This window comes from Pelecanus crispus, chromosome 5, assembly GCF_030463565.1.
Source record: "Pelecanus crispus isolate bPelCri1 chromosome 5, bPelCri1.pri, whole genome shotgun sequence".
In the NCBI taxonomy this organism is placed as follows: Eukaryota; Metazoa; Chordata; class Aves; order Pelecaniformes; family Pelecanidae; genus Pelecanus; species Pelecanus crispus.
Genome location: NC_134647.1, coordinates 32,903,676 through 32,921,171, shown reverse-complemented (window position 1 = coordinate 32,921,171; position 17,496 = coordinate 32,903,676). Strand labels below are relative to the sequence as shown.

Below are 17,496 nucleotides of genomic sequence, written 5' to 3'. Positions count from 1 at the left end.
TTTTTTACAAAAATAAATAAATAGCATTTTTACCCCCACAACTGACTTGAATACGACCTTTGAGGGGGAAATAAACCAACAAAAAGCAATGCCTTTTGCCATAAGAGTCCCAATAAAAAACAATCCAAGACTGACATATATATCCTATGATTTGAAAAGAAATTTAAGGCTCTACTTAGTATCAAGAGTCATTGTAAATGGAAGAGTAGCTAAAATGTCTACAGAGGTTTCATCCCTTCTATTTCCTTTCCCAACAAAATCCATCTTCTTTATGCTTATAGATACAAATACATTTAATTCCTCTGTTGTTGAAATAAAGATTCGCAATAGGTTTTGAACTATCGACTGAAACAAAAAGAGATCCTTCAAAATGAACAATATTACAATTAACAAGAATATTGCTACGTTATGCAGAAACGTGTTTTAACCTTTGAAATTGCAATGAAGAAAGAATAGAGTGAGATAGGTCTTTTTACAGCTCTAATAATTTGCTTACTATTAATGCAAAAAGCTACGGTGCCTCTTTGCTAAAGCCCAAATATACTGAAAACCTCATACAACATCTCTTGAATTATGAATGCCTCCATTTAAATTATCTCAGCCAAATGAGCCAGAAGATCCTGGAATTTCTTGTATTTATTATGCAGAACAGCCTGAGTGAATTGTCATACTTCCTCCTCTTCATCTGAGTCAGTGCTCAAAAGGTCCTCAGCCTAGGAGGATTAAGGCAGAGAAGATACTGTTGGTGGGAACAAAGAAACAGCTAAACAGACCAGCAATGTTTCACAAAGTCAACGACTTACTATCTAAAGTGGCAAGAAAGAAAAATGAGAGTAGCTGGTATAAAGGTCTGGTGCATGTCTTGGCACAAATGTTCACAGTGACTGAACAATGTAAGAATGGTTCAATATTCACTGCTATTTGAGGTTTTTAGGGCATATGCAAAGGCACAGGTATTCTAAGAATTAAGATCAGTACTGCAAATTGCCCAGAGAAGCTTTAACATTTGTTTTAAAACAAACACTTGCTTTTAAGAAAATGACTATGGTAAGTGAGGAATACATGCACTGTAGCTCCTTCTTTGTATGAACTGGAAGGAAACCACTAGAGGAACTGAAGCTACTGACATTTGCTCTGTTTGCAATCTATAATATTGTGTTTATGGATTATTAAATTACACTAAGTGTTATATACATAATAAAAACAACTTCTACATACTTTTCTACCATAAACTCTGCTGATTACAAAAGCTACCTTCTTTGAAAAGGGAAATTTCTGAAGAACCAGTATGTCAAAAGCTTCTAGCAGCTAGGTGTACAATGAGTCAACTTTGTAGTACAGTTATGTAGATCAAGGCTTCAAGCTTTACTCTCTACTGTTGATTTGAACATTACAGTGAAGGGCACTTACCACCTAAACAAAGACACATATGATTATGTCTCACATTTTTTCCTACTGATTTTCATAAGGTTATAAATTGTCATTTAGTAATAAAATCAGGAAAAAAATACCTTAAAATCGATTCCTCCTACAAAGATGCGATTTGGAGTAACTGTTCCAAACCTTGGAGCACTGGTCAGATTATTTAGCGGCACTGGTGACACAGTGTTGGGAGATGAAGATAAAGATTCTGTTTGCGTCTGATTTGTGGTCTGCTGATTGAAAGAAAACATTTTCAAATATTTTCCGTATCTTACATGTTACAAGCTATTAAATAAAAAAATCCTCAGCAGAAAATACAGAATTTTTTGGGAGGCATAGCAAATGCTGAACAACTGAACATTAACCACGTACTTTTATTCAGAATGCAGCTCAGCAAAGTATTTAAACATAAGCTTAGTTTTAAGCAATTCAGTAACTTGGTCAATACACTATGGTCTGAAGTTTGACTTTTATTTTAATACCTTTCTGAATTAGACATTTAGGGCCTAATCCCCCAATGTTAGTTTTTCTGTTTGCACAGCACCCTGCTGTATAAATCCCAAGTTATGAATTCTATTTCAGAAATTAATTTATACCTCTTAGAAGCTCCTTAGTTTAAGCCTATATAGAAAGGACCTTTTCAACTCAACCCACACGCTCACACACATCTACAAAACTCTGCTCTCTGCAACAGCTTCTGCTTAATTTTCCAAGTGCCGAGCACCCATAATTCCACCCCATAAAATCAACAAGCTCATTACAACTGATGAGAACTGCACCTGAAAACTAGTCTTTTAATTCAACACTCTCTTGGCCTACAAACACAGTGATCCTAACAGAAATTCTCTCCGCAAAAGAAGAACCAGGTTGCTCTTGCCCCAGTAAAGGAAAGGGACTCAGTAAAGTGGGAACTTCATGGAAACCATTATTTAATGAAGTCTGCCTGATGTTTTAACTTCCATCCGGCTTACACCTGTGAACTGTGAAACAATACAGACTAGCATTTCATTGGAAACCCTTTTCAGAACAAACTAATACTGCCTTACACAGTCAACCCTACCTGTGAGATGATAGCTGTAAAGCAGCCACGTAGTACTGTCTCTAACTTCTCTAGCAGCAATTGCAGTAGAGGCCTCAAGACCATTTTTGCTGTGGTCTCCTCCCCCGCACAACTAAAATTTACTAAAACCAATCCTGGACTATAGTGCCCCAACACTAAGGAAGGAGCCCAAAGTGAAAGACAAGCAGCTGCCGCAGGCTGTGCATAACAAGACTAATAATAGTAAGCAGAATAGCAAAAACTGGAAGTAGGAATCCAGGGGTATCAGCCTCCAACCTTTTCTTTGAAAGGATTTCAAGAGAAATATATTTTTTCTTACTATTGTGCAACCCTTAAAATTTGTACTGAGGACCAACAAAACACATGCAAGCATATTTTAAAAACAGAAAGCTACTGCACCTAGAAAAGTTCTTTTGCTTCTTGTGGTATCCATACCTTTTAGCCTCTCAAAAACTAGAGCAGAAAATGAAGTGCTCTTAAAGAGTTCTCCTCACAGAATCCCCCTTTCATTTACATGGTCTGTTTTACTTCCTGATTTTGCCTCTCTCTCATTCACAGAACCACATTTTCTTACCTCTCCCTTTGAGCATTCCTGGATAAAAACGAATCACTTATCTTTGGGAGAACATACAAAAAATGAAGGACGACAGTTAAAATGCAGTGAAAAATGGAAGATCAATAATGAAGGAGGTTAGGAAAAAAGTTGTCTTTTTGTTTGCCCCCCCCCCCCCCCCCAAGTCCTTCTACAATAATTTGGTATTTTCTTAGCTACCTGAGAATTAGTCCTGTTAGTTCTGAGTAATGGGTTAATGCCATTGTTTTGGATACCTTAAAGTCAATAAATCCATCTTAGTCCACACCTTTTTAGTGGACTAAAACTAAACCTAAAACTAAAACTAAAACCTTTTTAGTTTTAGGGAAGACAAAAATCTTTTCCAGATTTACTAAAACATACACATTTGGGGCAGAGGAAAAACCCAAGTTTTTAACCTGATCGATTCAGTAGAAAGTACGCATTCCTCCTACTGGGAATACTACCCTAGAGTAGTGCCTAACCTGAAAAAGAAACAAACCAAACACACAGGGGCAATGAACAATCATAATCGCTACAGTCCCAAAGGCTTTAGGAGGAGGAATGTTTTCCACAGAGAACAACTTTTGAAGGATGATGAAACAGGTTACTTTTCTTCATCTCTCACACCAAATACAGCATTTGCCTTGTATAATCATCTGGCAATTGTATACAGCACTAAAATATCTGAATTTAACTATAAAATAACAATTAACAGTTAACACCACAGCCAAAATGTATTCCTTACCTCAAAGATCTTGAATTTCATTTTCTCCACACAAGTTTTAAGAGTTCTAAGTCTTATTGAAAAAAAAAAACAAAAAACAACCCCAAAACCACAAACCCCAAATGGAACAAATAAGGAATTAAACACATCACTTCGAAACTCCCAATACAGTAAACTCCAGTGAATTTTAAAACATTAAAATCTGTATTCTGATGGCACTCTCAAACATAATTTCTTCTCTTTAATGCCAGTGTAAGCAGTAAGAAAACAGTATCTAAAAATTCATGTGCTAACAGCACGTCACTTAACCTAATGATTTGTGTTTCTGCAAGTTTTTAAACTCACTTTTTACCTTTTTTTCCCAAAACAGTATGGCTATGTATATTCATCAGTATTTTTATGGGTTATTTAGTGTGTTTGACAACTGCTCTTTATCAGAATTGATAAATTTTCGGTTTTCTGTGGAACACACCCACAGTCAAGACAACCAAACACTATAAAGGCCTGGTGATTAATCCCACCTTACTCTCCTCAACAACCCCCTTTTTACAGTCTGTATCCTGTAACGTCAGAAGTTAGACACCCATCTTCCCCAGGCACCGTGTACCGCTGCAGACCCGAGGCAAGGGGAGCGGTTTACCAGAACCTGAAGCCGCCCCAGAGCGCGGCAGCGCAGAGGAAATGGCGGCGTCCCCCGGGGCTGGCGACAGGCCCGCAACCGCCGCCGCCAGCGAGGGCGCTTTGGCGGGAAGGCTGCGCCTCGCCCCCCCCCCAGCCCCACCGCCGCTCCCTGCCCTCTCCGGAGCGGCTCCCAGCCCCGCGGCGGCAGCCTCGCCGCCCAGCCGGGCTCCTCACCGCGCCCTCGGCCTCCATCTGTCCGTCGCCGCCGCCTCAAGCCCAGCACGTTGCCGGCACGCGTCGCGCTCCTCGGCTCCGCCTCGTTCCCGGCCGAGGAGCGCCAGGGCAGGGCAGCCCGCCGCGGGCGGGGGGCGAGGCAGCCCAGCGGCCGGCGCTGCGGGCGGGGGCGGCACCGAGCGGGGGAAGCGGGCAGGGGTGGGCGACAGGGGGAAGGACGGGGAGGGACAGAGCCGCCCTTCCTCGCCCCGGCGCCCACGCAGGCAGACGCCTCCGCCGAGTCCCGCTCCCCCGCAGCGGCGGTGAGCGCCGAAGAGCCGCCGCTGAGGGTCCAGCCGGTGCCGCGCTCCCCGGCACCCCTCAGCGCTCCTTCCCCCGGGGAACCGGCCCCCTTCGCAAATTTGCGCCCTCTCCCGGGCACACCAGCGGCCTCGGCCGCCCCCTTACGGGATCCCTGCGGCGAGCGGGCGGGCGGCCGGGGACGCCCCTTCCCCGGCACCTGCTGGCGCCGTCACTCACCGCCCGCCCCGCCTCAGGGCCCTGGGGGCTGCCGGGCACCCCCGTCCCGGGCCCGCCCGCCGCCGGCCTCAGGGCGCTACGGCCGCTTCCCGCCAGCCCGCCCAGCTGCCTGTGGCCGTGTGCCGGCGAGCCGCAGGCGGCCCCGTCTGCCCTGCCCGCCCCGCGGGTATCGTGACACCGGCGGGCCCCCGCCCGGGAATAGCACCCGGAAGGCTGGGAGAAGGAGGGGGTTGCCAGTACCGCCCTCAGGAAGGGAAGCGGGAGGCCCCGGGGCAGAGGGGGAAGCCTCCCTGCGGGTCTGTCCCCACCACCTGGGCAGGCAGGCGGCAAACTCCAGCCGTGTTTTTATCCCCTCAGCCAGGGAGTGCAAACAGGGTCCGTGCATTTTACCTGTCCTCTGGCCTGAATGGCACAAAGACAAAAATGCCCGGTGAGGCTGTTCCCCGGCGCTGACTCGCCAGGCCATACTTGACGGAGGCAAAAACATAGTTTAGACTTCACGATTGTCGGCATGAATAGGTCAAAGTCCTTACTTCAACTCAAAGAGACTTCTAAGGTTCGCAAAGAGACTCCCAAGTGAAAATGGCTGTGCAACGGTAGGCCTGGGATGACCTTCGAGATGTAATTTGGGGTCTGCTAGCAGAGAAGACTAGAAAATAACACTCACCTTCATGACAGCTCCTCAAAATATTCCAACTCTTTTTTTTCAGCCCTTACTGAACTGGAGAAGCATCAATAGTAACACTTCTGTCAGGTGTACTTCTGTCGTCATTTAATGAACAGCACTACAACCTGTTCTCCTGTTCCATAATTTAATCTGGTTTGCAAATGCAGATTGCCCTGAAAATAGCTCTGCTGCTAAACAGGTCTGGAAAAAAGAGTAATTCAAATGTCAAAATCATAATCAATGAGGTTACAAGGTACAGCCTGACAAAAACGCTTGATCTGATGACGGCAGGAGCTGGAATGCAGACAAATGCGTGCCACGAGAACCACCGCAGCGGGAAAGCTGCTTTTCAAAGTGATCAAACATTGCCAGGCTAAGTAACAGCAGCTCAACCCTGAGACACAATGTCAGGATCACTGTAGGGTCAATTTATCATTGGCTACTCTCCTGTTTTACTTTTTTGGGTGCTTTAGACTTTCTAATAATTCTGTGCCTGTAATATAAACCAATATAATGCTTAACTCTTAGCATTGACTTTTTTTTAGCTGAGAAAATTGTCTAAAAGTAAAGGCAATTTTAGCAGAGCTGATGAGATTTTTAGAAATAATTCTTTTGCGAGATTACAGAACTCTGAATTGCATTCATTAACTTTTATGAATATTTATCAGGCCGCAGCAAAGCTTATCCTAAGAACAGCACTACATTTTAATGATGTGAAAGGCAGAACAGGCCAAGCCTTTCATATGCTTTACGTCTTGATTTGGGGAATTTAAAGTCAGAACAGCTGAAAGAATACAGAAACATTCAGGGACATGAAAGTGTATTTTGCATAGTTTTAATTGTTGGATCTTCTACATTACACCTTCTCTTCAAGTTAAAAAAACTAAATCTGGGACATTCGCATTTAAAATAAGGCAGTTATGACAAAAACAGGACTCTTGCAAATAAATTAGAAAGCTTGAGCTATTTTTTATTCTGATAATTTAAAAACTGAAAACCTGAAAATCCAACACATCTGTAAATTTAACAAGATTACTAGCAGAGCTGGCAAAAAATGTTGCTGTGCATACAGGACTGAAATATTACAACAAAGGTTGATGGGCTGCCCAAGCACTGTGTGGCTGCTTCATTAAGGGAATCGTACCCTGGCTGAGGAAGTCACTCTCAAAGGAAGTCAGGAGTGCGTCTGTTTTTCCTGACTCCACATGTCAGCAATATACGCAGCATGAAGTGATCTCTCCTGCTGTTCTCACCCACAAGTTAAAAGGCAGCGCTGGACAAGGACAAGAGCCTGACAGTGCTGGTTCCTGTAGGCTCTTGCCTTTTGTTCTTTTTTATAGCATCAGAGAAAGTCAGAGGTTAAGTGAGGAAAGATAAACTGAAAAAAGCAAGAGAGAAAAATAGGGAGAAAAAATTATTTGGGAGGAGAAAGGGGGGAAAGAATTCTCCAGGCACAAAAAGACAAGGATGATTTTACAAGTAATACGTGGGCCTGGCAACAGACTGCTATTTCACTGATTGATGCCCTGACCTTGGAAAAGACATGCTATACCTTTTTTGCTTCTGGAACAATCGAAAAGCCAAGAGCTCCTATGTATCCAAGGATTTTGAGGAGGCCTTCTTGAGACAGCAGTGCTCAGAAGCAAATGATGGCGGTCACCTAAGGAGCACCACTAAATACAGGGTGGGTACTGGGGGGTGCTGGCAGGGTAATGGGTACTTGGGGTACTGCAGGACTCTAGAATAGCATTGGGAGGGCTCTGAGAGGTGCTGGGGGCACTGAGAGACTATATAGGAGCTTTAGGGGGTACTGGGTTCACTGGGTAGCTCCAGAGTCTCTTAGGAGCACTGCAAGGTACTTGGGGGCTCTCTCTGTTGGGCTCTGGGAGGTTCTGAGGGCTGGGTACTGGGGGGGTGAGTGGGGTTCCCACCCTGTTTCCTACGGCTCCATCAAGCTGAGCTGCTCTACTGCTCTACTCCCATCTGAATTGCTCATTTGCTTCCTGTTTCACATTTTCCCCACCCCCAGCAATGGATGATCCAGGGGAACCGGAGACTTGGATGGTCAGTACACTGGACTACCCTCCCGATACTGTTTTCCCAGGGTGGTAGATTGTTACCACATAACAAAGCATCCTCATTCAGTCCATCCTTGCAGAATATTTACATTATTATGGATGATTTCTAGCTCAAAATGTATCAAGGCAACGAGTGATTTCTTTCAAATTTGAAGACATACTTAGATTTTATAGCTTAGTCTAAAAATATCTTGTTTTCCAAAAGTAACGGTCAGCATGACATAGGTTGTTGGAACTAAGTCACTACACAAGACTGACTTGTTTTCTGTCTAACTTCAGAGTTCATAGTATGTATGCCTTATTTATAAAAGTGTTTGTATGCATTTTATTTTACATGTCTTCAAGGGGCAAAAACTTAATGGAAACTGCTGCATAAAAGTTTCATCACTGATGGAACTTGTCACAATTAAAATAAGAAAGATACTGTTAAAAGTGCCAGATCTGGGAAAGTACTTAAAAATGTAGTAGCATCTGTATTTGCACCTGAATAAAACTGTAAAGCTTATCAGTACTTTAATGAATGTCCCTAGCAAATGGAAGAATTGTATTACAATCCTTTGTTAAATCTGATAATGTGGTTATTACTAGGAAATACTAAATAGGTCTACTGAGAAATCTAATTCCTTTATGTATTATAAAAGCATAGTCCTCCAACAAAACACCATAGATATGTGTCACATGGAAGTATTAATAGATCTCCAGTTAGGTGGGTGAAGAGAAAATTATCAGACTCCTCATTTATTTTAACTTAGTATGACAGCCTTGATTGGCTTTTCCTCTCATTTTTTCCCTACTGTGTTTCCGTTAGTGAAACAAAAATTTAATGCTTATGCTGGCTTTGAGAAATTTTATTTTTTTAATATTATTTTGCAGTTGTCATAATATTATATTTTACGTATTTCACTGAACTGAATAGAAAATTCTGCAGACAGAAATAAATGAGTAGAAAAGACTATCAACAATTGACACATATTATGAAACAAAAGCGGGGAAAAAAATACTTGCAAGAAAGATGAAGTATCAGGCTTTGCTTGCTCTGGAAGTGTAAAGCTACATGGATATAAGTGCAATTTAATAACACCTATACACTGCCATTATGTTAGAGGGGTCTTCTTATAAGGTAAACAGGTTCTTCTTTTCCCAGTTAGTTTGATTGCCATCAGACAAAATGGCTCTGGGTTCTAATCCCACCTTTTACAACTTGATTCTTCAGTTGTCATTATATGTCTAGGTATAGATTCCAAATAAAAAAAAAGAAGTAAAGGGTGTTGGTCTCTTCTCCCAAGTAGATAACGATAGGACAAGAGGAAATGGGCTCAAGCTGCGCCAGGGGAGGTTTAGATTGGATATTAGGAAAAATTTCTTCACGGAAAGGGTGGTCAAGCATTGGAACAGGCTGCCCAGAGAGGTGGTGGAGTCACCATCCCTGGAAGAGTTCAAAAAATGGGTAGACGTGGCACTCTGGGACATGGTTTAGTGGGCATGGTGGTGTTGGGTTGATGATTGGACTGATGATCTTAGAGGTCCTTTCCAATCTTAATGATTCCTAGTTTTTACTTTCATTATAAATGATCCAGCCACCAAGCCAGGAGGCATGGGGTTGCTACTCTACCCTTAATTGGTTTAGTGGTGGACTTGGTAGTGTTAGATTAACGGTTGGACTGGATGATCTTAAAGGTCTTTTCCAAACTAAATGATTCTATGATTCTATAAGAATCTCACTGTAGATAGGATGTTGCTAATCTATTCCTCATACTTGGGGAAATTTTTAAGAGTCATGTAATTTTCTGCGGTAATATTCTATTCTATTTTTTCTTTATTGTGTTTTAGATCCAGTAATCCAGAAGGCCAGGAGCTTTTCTGTCTATTGACTTCAGTGATGTGAAGTAGAATGGCACACATAAACACAGTAAAAGAGCCAAGCCATCTTATTGTTGCCCATTACAATTTTTTTTTCTTTTTTGTGCATATGGTAATTTACTCCTTACATGCAGTTTTTCAGATTCAGATAAGACAGCTGCTTCTGTTTTAGCAGGTACCTCATTTATGGGGGAATACTTGCATATACCCCTAGACATTTCTGTTGCTTTTGTTCTGCTATATTTACATATAAAAGTGAAGGAAAAACATAACATGATTGCTATTGCTATGCATGAAGGAAACATAACGATTGCTATTGCTTAGAAACACTATTCTGAATAGTTGAACATAGCAACATGGTAAAATAATCAACCTTTAGTTAATTTGTCTTGTCTTTCCCAAACTATACTCTATGGAACCATATGGAATTGAATATATACCAACCTACCATTTACCTCTCTCCTGTGAATGAAGAGCTTCTGTAGTTGCAGCCCCAACTATGATCATTCAGGATGGTTATGAAGATATCAAACACATCAAGAAGTGTTGTCTTTTCCAGTGTTTTCTCTCCTCCTTTACATGAGTTAAGTACCTACTAGGACTCAAAAGAGAACTGAAATGGGATGAAGGCAGCTGAGTACAGGAAGAAAAGTTTATGCTTGGTCTCATTCTATGCATTATGGTTTACTTTCCATGTCAGTTGATTGAAATTAACACGGAATTTAATGGTGAAAAGGAGAATTGCAACTGTAAAATACCAGTTTCAGAGATGATAGTAGTATATTTTATAATCTCAGACGTTGATATCCTTTTTTAAATACTTTGTTTTGGATATTTGTTAATCAATTTTAGAGAAATAAGCCTGGCAAACACTTCATCATAATCTACTTTTATAATGAAATAGAGTAGTTGATCTGGAGATCTCAAATAGCTATACAAAGAAGGCCCTTTCCTCTGAAAATTTCTATTTTTTTTTAAATATTATTAGATATGTAGGAAGAACAAGAACTCAAAGCACTGATTTTTAAAAAGGATTGCTAACCTTTCCCTACTTAACATTAAACATGAAGAGATTTTTCCATATTAATGGTTTCAATTAGAATCAAGCTTTATAAAATCACTTATCTTGCCTGTGTGAGTGATTAGGGCATTTTTTTCTTTGTTTCTTTTTTATTTTGACAAATTTGCAATTCACCCTTTTCCCGCATTTTGTAGAGTACAATCTCTTCCTCTGGCATTTGTGAGTTCTGTAATAGTTTTACCTTTTGCCTTGCATTCAAATCAAGGCTTTCAAAGTATTTGGACTGAGACATAATTCAAATTCAATTTGATTTACTTGTAGTGGCTCTTAGGAAATAATTCAGTGTAAATTTTGGCTCCTGCTATGGACCCAGGGATTTACAAAACAAGAGACATCATTCTTCCTTTCCTTTTTCCTATCCTCCCCCTTTGAGTACTGCTCTGTTCAAATTATGACTCACTGAGCCTCATTGTGCAGAATATCTGCTCATAAAAAGACATCTTGGCATCTTTGGACATCACACTTGCAGAGTATATATGGGAAAAGTCTTGCTGTCTTTTGACAGCAGCATAGCCTGAAGAGTTAATACACTTTAGTTTCTAATCTCCCCAAATCTTGCTACTGAGTCTGACTGTACATCTGAGATTATATGGAGAGGGTAATTGGTTACAATTAGAGGATTCTTCCAAATCACAATGTAAATAAGTGTCTTTTAAGTTTCTCCAACACAGGTATAATTTTCCACTTTTATTGTGGATTTGTCTGTAATCTCTGCATTTGGGAGTAAAACTCTCCTGGCCTTTTATTTGCAGAATGCTTTGCTTTTGCTAATCCTGCTGTAAGCTATAGTGGCAGTTAGTATAGGCTATGGATTTTAACTACCAGCTTATTTAACCCCACTCAGAAAAGTTATAGATAAACAGTGGTTAACAATGCTTTCAATTTATGCACATTAGTACTCCCACAGTGGCAAATTTCAGGAAAAGAAGCTTACATAGATTAGTCATTAGCCTTTCTTTTCCATGTCCAATATCTTCTAACCTGACATTAATGAACAAGAGATTTTGCAATCAAAGATTAAATATACTTCATCCCTGATGGGAAGTATCTTGAATCTTCTTAAAATCCTGTTCAGTTATTACCAGAGGAATTTAACTTATTTTGAGGATTACATTTTGATCATAATTATAGAGCACTTTTTTTCTTTGAGATGACTTTTTCTAATGAATTAAAGAGAGATGGGCCAAATTTGCATGCATGAGAAACAGACAGACATAAATGGTTTTAGCAAGTTTTCAAATCCATCTATCTAGCCACATGTAAGCTTGTATTTGGAAGTGGTATCAAGAAGTAGGCCAAAATCTGCCTATAACTTTAGTTCCAGTATAAAAAGGATAAACTTTACAGGGTACCTGTTCTCTGCTTGCATCTACTACCACTTTAAGCCAGTGTAGAAGCTGTCAAAAATATTGCTGGGAAACACTGCCTTGACTTTTTTCATAGGAAACCAGCCTTCTTTGAAATAAGGCAGATGTGGGTATAGCTCTTTAACTCTTTCCTTGGGTAGCCAGTCAGGCACAGTAGATACAAAGGTAGCGATGTACTTCCAACACTGACATACTTTGGGTGCATCTGGTTTAGCATTTTTGTTTGGATCAAGGGTGCAATTTTGAAGCAAATCTCCTGATCGTTCTAACTTATCTACTTGGTTCACATGACAGAGCAGTTTCTGAGTGTGCACACTGACTACTTCTCAGTTGAAACTAAAAGAGACAGTGTGCCCCAGGAGTGCCGCTACTGTACTCTAATGTGCAGCTATTCTATCCATGGGACTGGCCTAGGGCTTTTCCCAAGTAATCCCCGCCCAAAATGCCTATGGTATGGATGTCAGGCTCTCAGCACCAGTACTATCCCTGTACAGATCCACTCCTATTAGATTATTTGATACTTTTCCTCACATCATTGTCAGGAGCCCCCTGAAAGAATTCCAAATGAGTAGTCTTTTCTCTTAATGGTTGGGCTAGTGCATATCTCCTCAGTGGTCTAGGCAGCACATGATTAACTTGTTTGTGACCAAACCTAGCTGAGCAAAACAAAATCTTTCAGAGAGCGCATGTTAAGAGGAAGGCTCTGTGCCTGATTAACAGGCGGAAGAATAGCCTAAACTCCATGCTTAGTATACTGACCAAATTTCCTCCAAAGTCTTTACCTGCAAAGTAGATATGAATTTGGCTACTGCTGACATTGCTAGCAATTTTCTTCTGAGATGGCAAGATTGGAGACCGTAATGGTAGCTTTTTAATTGGGGTATTACCAGAATGCTTTCTATCCTCAGTAAGAATAATTCCTGGCTAATAGGTATCATTTAACACTAATGCTGCTTCCCCAGCAGCTGCACAGTCCATGATAATCAAAAAATTGCATACAAATGCATGGGAACCATGGTGCCATGTATATTTCTAACACCGAATATATCCATTGAGCTAGCAAGGATGTGAAAGGCTGTGACTTAGTACGCTGGCATGAAATTGTACCTGTTGATAGGTAATTACCAAAGAAAGGGGGAAATGGCGTACACCTATTGGATCATACTGTTCATAGCAGTTAACAAGTAAGTTCACATAGCCTGAAAGGTAGCAACAACTACAATTAGATTTCTCTGAATGTGTCACAGCCAAGGAAATACTAAAAGCAATGATCAGAGGAGTTAAAAAGAGCTCTGTGAAAAAGACAGTCATTGGTAAATGCTCTCATCAAGTGGAATTACCACCTACCTTAAACAAGAGCCATTATTATTATCATTAGACTTGAATAAGAATTCATCTTTAAGACTCCTCCAAATCCTCAAGACAATTTCTGTTATAATGTATACAACACACCTCCTCTTCCTTCACCCAAACTTAAGCAACTAGCAACTAAATAAGGGGAACTTAAGAAGGCTTCAGTAGTTGCACAAATGAATAAATTCTCTGTTTTGCCTAGCTTGTAGCACCACTTCTGGGATTATCTGATGCTGTCCATTAAAAACCTTACTTTCAATTACTTTTTAACTTCCCAAACTTCAATCACTTTGGCCAAAAATTTGAAGATGGGTGTATTACTCATGCTGTGATTCTTTGTTTATGTAAGGGAAATGGATTCTTGTTGAACATCTACCCTTGAAAATCAGAATAGGAAAAAATGGTTTTTAATTCTTTACAGAAACAAACCAACACGTGACATTTTACCATCCTCCCTTAGAAAAATTCTGACGTCACCTTCTTTTACCACTGATGCTAAATTTGGTAGAAGAATCACTTCCTTATCAGGCATGTGCTCTTGCCTGTCTACAAAATTTGGTTCAAATGTTGCTACCTGCTACGCCTCTGAAAAATTTGTTTACAGAATCTCTGTATCTCAGATTTCACTCCCCTGTTCATGCCAGGCATTACCTAACCCAGGCTCCATTCAGTCTGCCCTGCAGCTGTGGAGCAGTTGTGCTGTACCATGGTCAAAGTCAACCAGCATGAGCCGTGAGCAACGACGTTCTCCCTCCTGCTTGCAGTGACCCATCAAGTATACCCAGGCTGGGGGTGAAGGAAACTGTGTCAGTCAAACACACAGTGGTAAGAGCTGAGCCTGCAGGAGAGGGAGCAAATGGATAAACCAAGTCCATAGCAGGAGCAATGAAAGACGTACCCCCGACAATGGCACAAAATGCCGCAACCATTCTGGCAAGGGTGTCCAGTAGTCCTCTGAGGTCTCCTGTGCTGAGTGGTCCAGAGCAGCTGGTGAGCAAAAGATGGTAGCAGTAACTAGGAGGATCCAGGTGGGAGAAGGAGGGAGAAGAGATGCTGAGTGCCAGAACACCTTGCTACAGCTCAGAGGACAAGGAGGTGGGTGACAGGAAAATGTCGTATCTGGAGGAAGGTAAGAACAACTGGGATAGGGCTCAAGGTAAGGAAAGCAGTCTTATTCACAGGGATTATCCCATGTGGTGAGAGGAGCTGCAGTCCTTTAGCATTTTACATGACTGCAATGTTTGCACCGAAGGATATGAAACTGCACTGGGACCACTAACCTTAATTCTGGTGTTTGGTAACTTTTGGGTGGCTCTTTGCAGTGCTAAAGGTCTTTTCATATGCACTGATGTCCATATAGAAATCAATACATTCCGCTCCAAGGGCTTGGACCTGTGTCTATATAGTAAGAAGTGGCTCTAAAATCGGATTAAACATGACCTAATTAAGGTCCTGATTTTACCCTTTCTCATACTTAATGGCGTATCTGTTCGGGCAAACACTGCTGCTACAGTAAAGGATTATTCCTTGGAGACAAGAATTGGCAGGAAACTTCCATAACTGCAGTATTCTAACTATTAAAAACACTGGATTAGCCTGAAAATACTATCAGACAGTGAAAAGAATTCATCAGTGACTTCAGCTGGGACAAGAACATCATTAAGATAGAGGCGTACCACAGAAATACTTCTAAGTTAAGAGAAGACATAACATTTATACTACCTAGAAAATAAGATATATAAGTATAGTGAGGCTTTTTCAACAAAGTAGGAGGCAAGACAAAACAAGAATTAACAAAAAAATTAGGAGGCATTGAATCAAGTAGTTTAAAATCTTTCTAAATTTAACAAAAATTTAAAACATATACACATTAAAGACTATGACCTTTTGACTATATTTGTTTTATACAGACTCAAATTTGCTTTTTTTCTCAGCCTAAAAACTTAATAATAGTTTTCTAGGCAAAATATGACTTGGGCTTGTCTTGCCAAAACGCGAGTGAAGGTTAGCAACAAGCACATCTTTGTTGTACTTATTGTATAAATAAAATGTATAATTAATATGCTTTTTTGTTCCATAATATATTCGGGATAAAACAGCACAGACAAAATAACCACTGAAACTTAAAAAAATCACTATTTTAAGAATTACCTAGTAATACATTTTCTCATCAGTAGCTTTGCATAAGTCTCATTAATTCTAAAATGAATTATGATTTGCTATCATTGTGCATGCATACTTGAAGAAATTACAACTTGTTCCCTATTGCTCTTTCCTGGTCTTGCAAATTAGATGTTCCTGACACAGGAAAAGATGTCAGTTTTCACACTTCATCAGCCATGGTCAATTGGTACAGGAGCACCACTTTCAGCTCCCAGCAGAACACTTAATTTTAAGAGCTTCCCAAAATGCACTATCTAGGTGGAAACTACTGGCTTATGTAAGCTATACTCCAGCACAGCTCCAAGATGACTGTCTTTTCAGCTGGTTTATGACGCAAAATACGCCCACTAAGGAAAAACTGGGTGCCTCGAGGATGGAGTAAGTTCAGTGTACAAAAAAACACATTAAAACAGACACTGCAGGCACTTGCCGACTCATGTGTTCAGGCAAACACAAACAGATTTTTTTTATTTATCATCTTGCCTTTCTTAGCTTGAGTGAATTCCTTGACTGTTCTTGAAAATCTGTCCCTATCTCAAGTAATTGTAGACAACACTGCAGTGTCTTTGTACAGTGGGCTACATCAGATCATCTTAAAACTAAATATGGAAACCTGTTAAATACACTTATCACCAAGCAATCTTGATTTTTTTTTTTTACTTTCTAAGCAAGCACTTTTAGTGTAAAGCTTCCTTTTGTTACCTCTCTTTTTTTTAACAGATACTAAAAAGTATCAAACCCAATTGCTCTTTTCCTTCATAATTCATGGTTCTTCACATTTACAAACAGAAGCAGATAGATCAGATGCCTCAGACGCATCCAGAGATGCATAGTCAGAAATACAGTACTAAAAAAATAGTCAACCTTTTATTCTCTTCTAGAAAGAAGTTTAACTAAACTCTCTCTTAGCTGTACCATACATAATTCTAAATATGATTTGTTTTATGTTCCCTGTAGGCTTGATGTTTATGAAACTTAAAATCTGTAGGTTCCCTGTAGACCCTTTTCAGTAAAAACTTAAGATGTCAGTGGTTGTAATTTAAGACTTAAATGATTTTAAACTTTTGATCTCAGAAGACAAATGCATTTGACAATAAACGTCTCTCTCTAATTTGAAATGTGTAAGACATCCTAGAAAGGATAAAGTTCTTTAATATGTTATATGCATCTGTTTGTGCAACACGCTACAAACAGTTCCTGGTAAATGCAGCCGATTCCAGCTATGAGAGTAGTTTGCTGTTCCCAAATAATTAAACCAGTGATTAAGCTTCACAAAATATATGAAAAAGCTACAGCATATTTCTACATGAAGTAATGATTCTCTCTGATAACATACTGCATGGTAATTACCTTTTCCATTGTCTTTAAATTAGTCGTCTTAGGTCAGTCTGTGTGACAGTAGGTGGATATGTAACCATAAGCTTTTATTAATGGGTGTTGTGGATTTCCCCCCCCCCCACCTTTGTTACAATGACTTGGTATCATGTTCTCCCTCTTTTACAATGCAGGATGGGGTTGAGTCCTCCACTCCCTTACCAGTCTTTTTTCTCCAGTATTTTTTAAGATAAACGTTTCTTCAATGTGAGCATTTTGTACCTTCTTTTAGGGTTACTTATTTTGTGGCCTTTCTCACTGAAAAAAAAACCCAAACAACTGTTATATACATGTATTATGACATATTGTTTACATCAAATTTAGATGGAAGCTCATAGAAAAAATTTCAGTGATATTTAGATCTGTCCCTCAATTAGCATTTCTTTGTGTTGAACATGA

General features: G+C 40.3%; 1 protein-coding gene across 2 annotated transcripts in view; it reads right to left on the bottom strand.

The window, feature by feature from the left end:
* The window catches only part of BOLL (boule RNA binding protein), a 29,253-nt gene extending 24,600 nt beyond the window's left edge, over positions 1 to 4,653 (bottom strand). Inside the window, exons 1-2 of one of the 2 annotated variants that reach the window (XM_075711635.1) lie at positions 4,636 to 4,653; positions 1,512 to 1,655 (exon numbers count right to left, since the gene is read on the bottom strand). In XM_075711635.1, the coding sequence (XP_075567750.1) occupies positions 1,512 to 1,655; positions 4,636 to 4,653 (162 nt within the window). The remainder of the gene's footprint in view (positions 1 to 1,511; positions 1,656 to 4,635) is intronic. The other variant, XM_075711634.1, reaches the window with a different exon arrangement.
* Between the last annotated feature and the right edge of the window lie 12,843 nt (positions 4,654 to 17,496).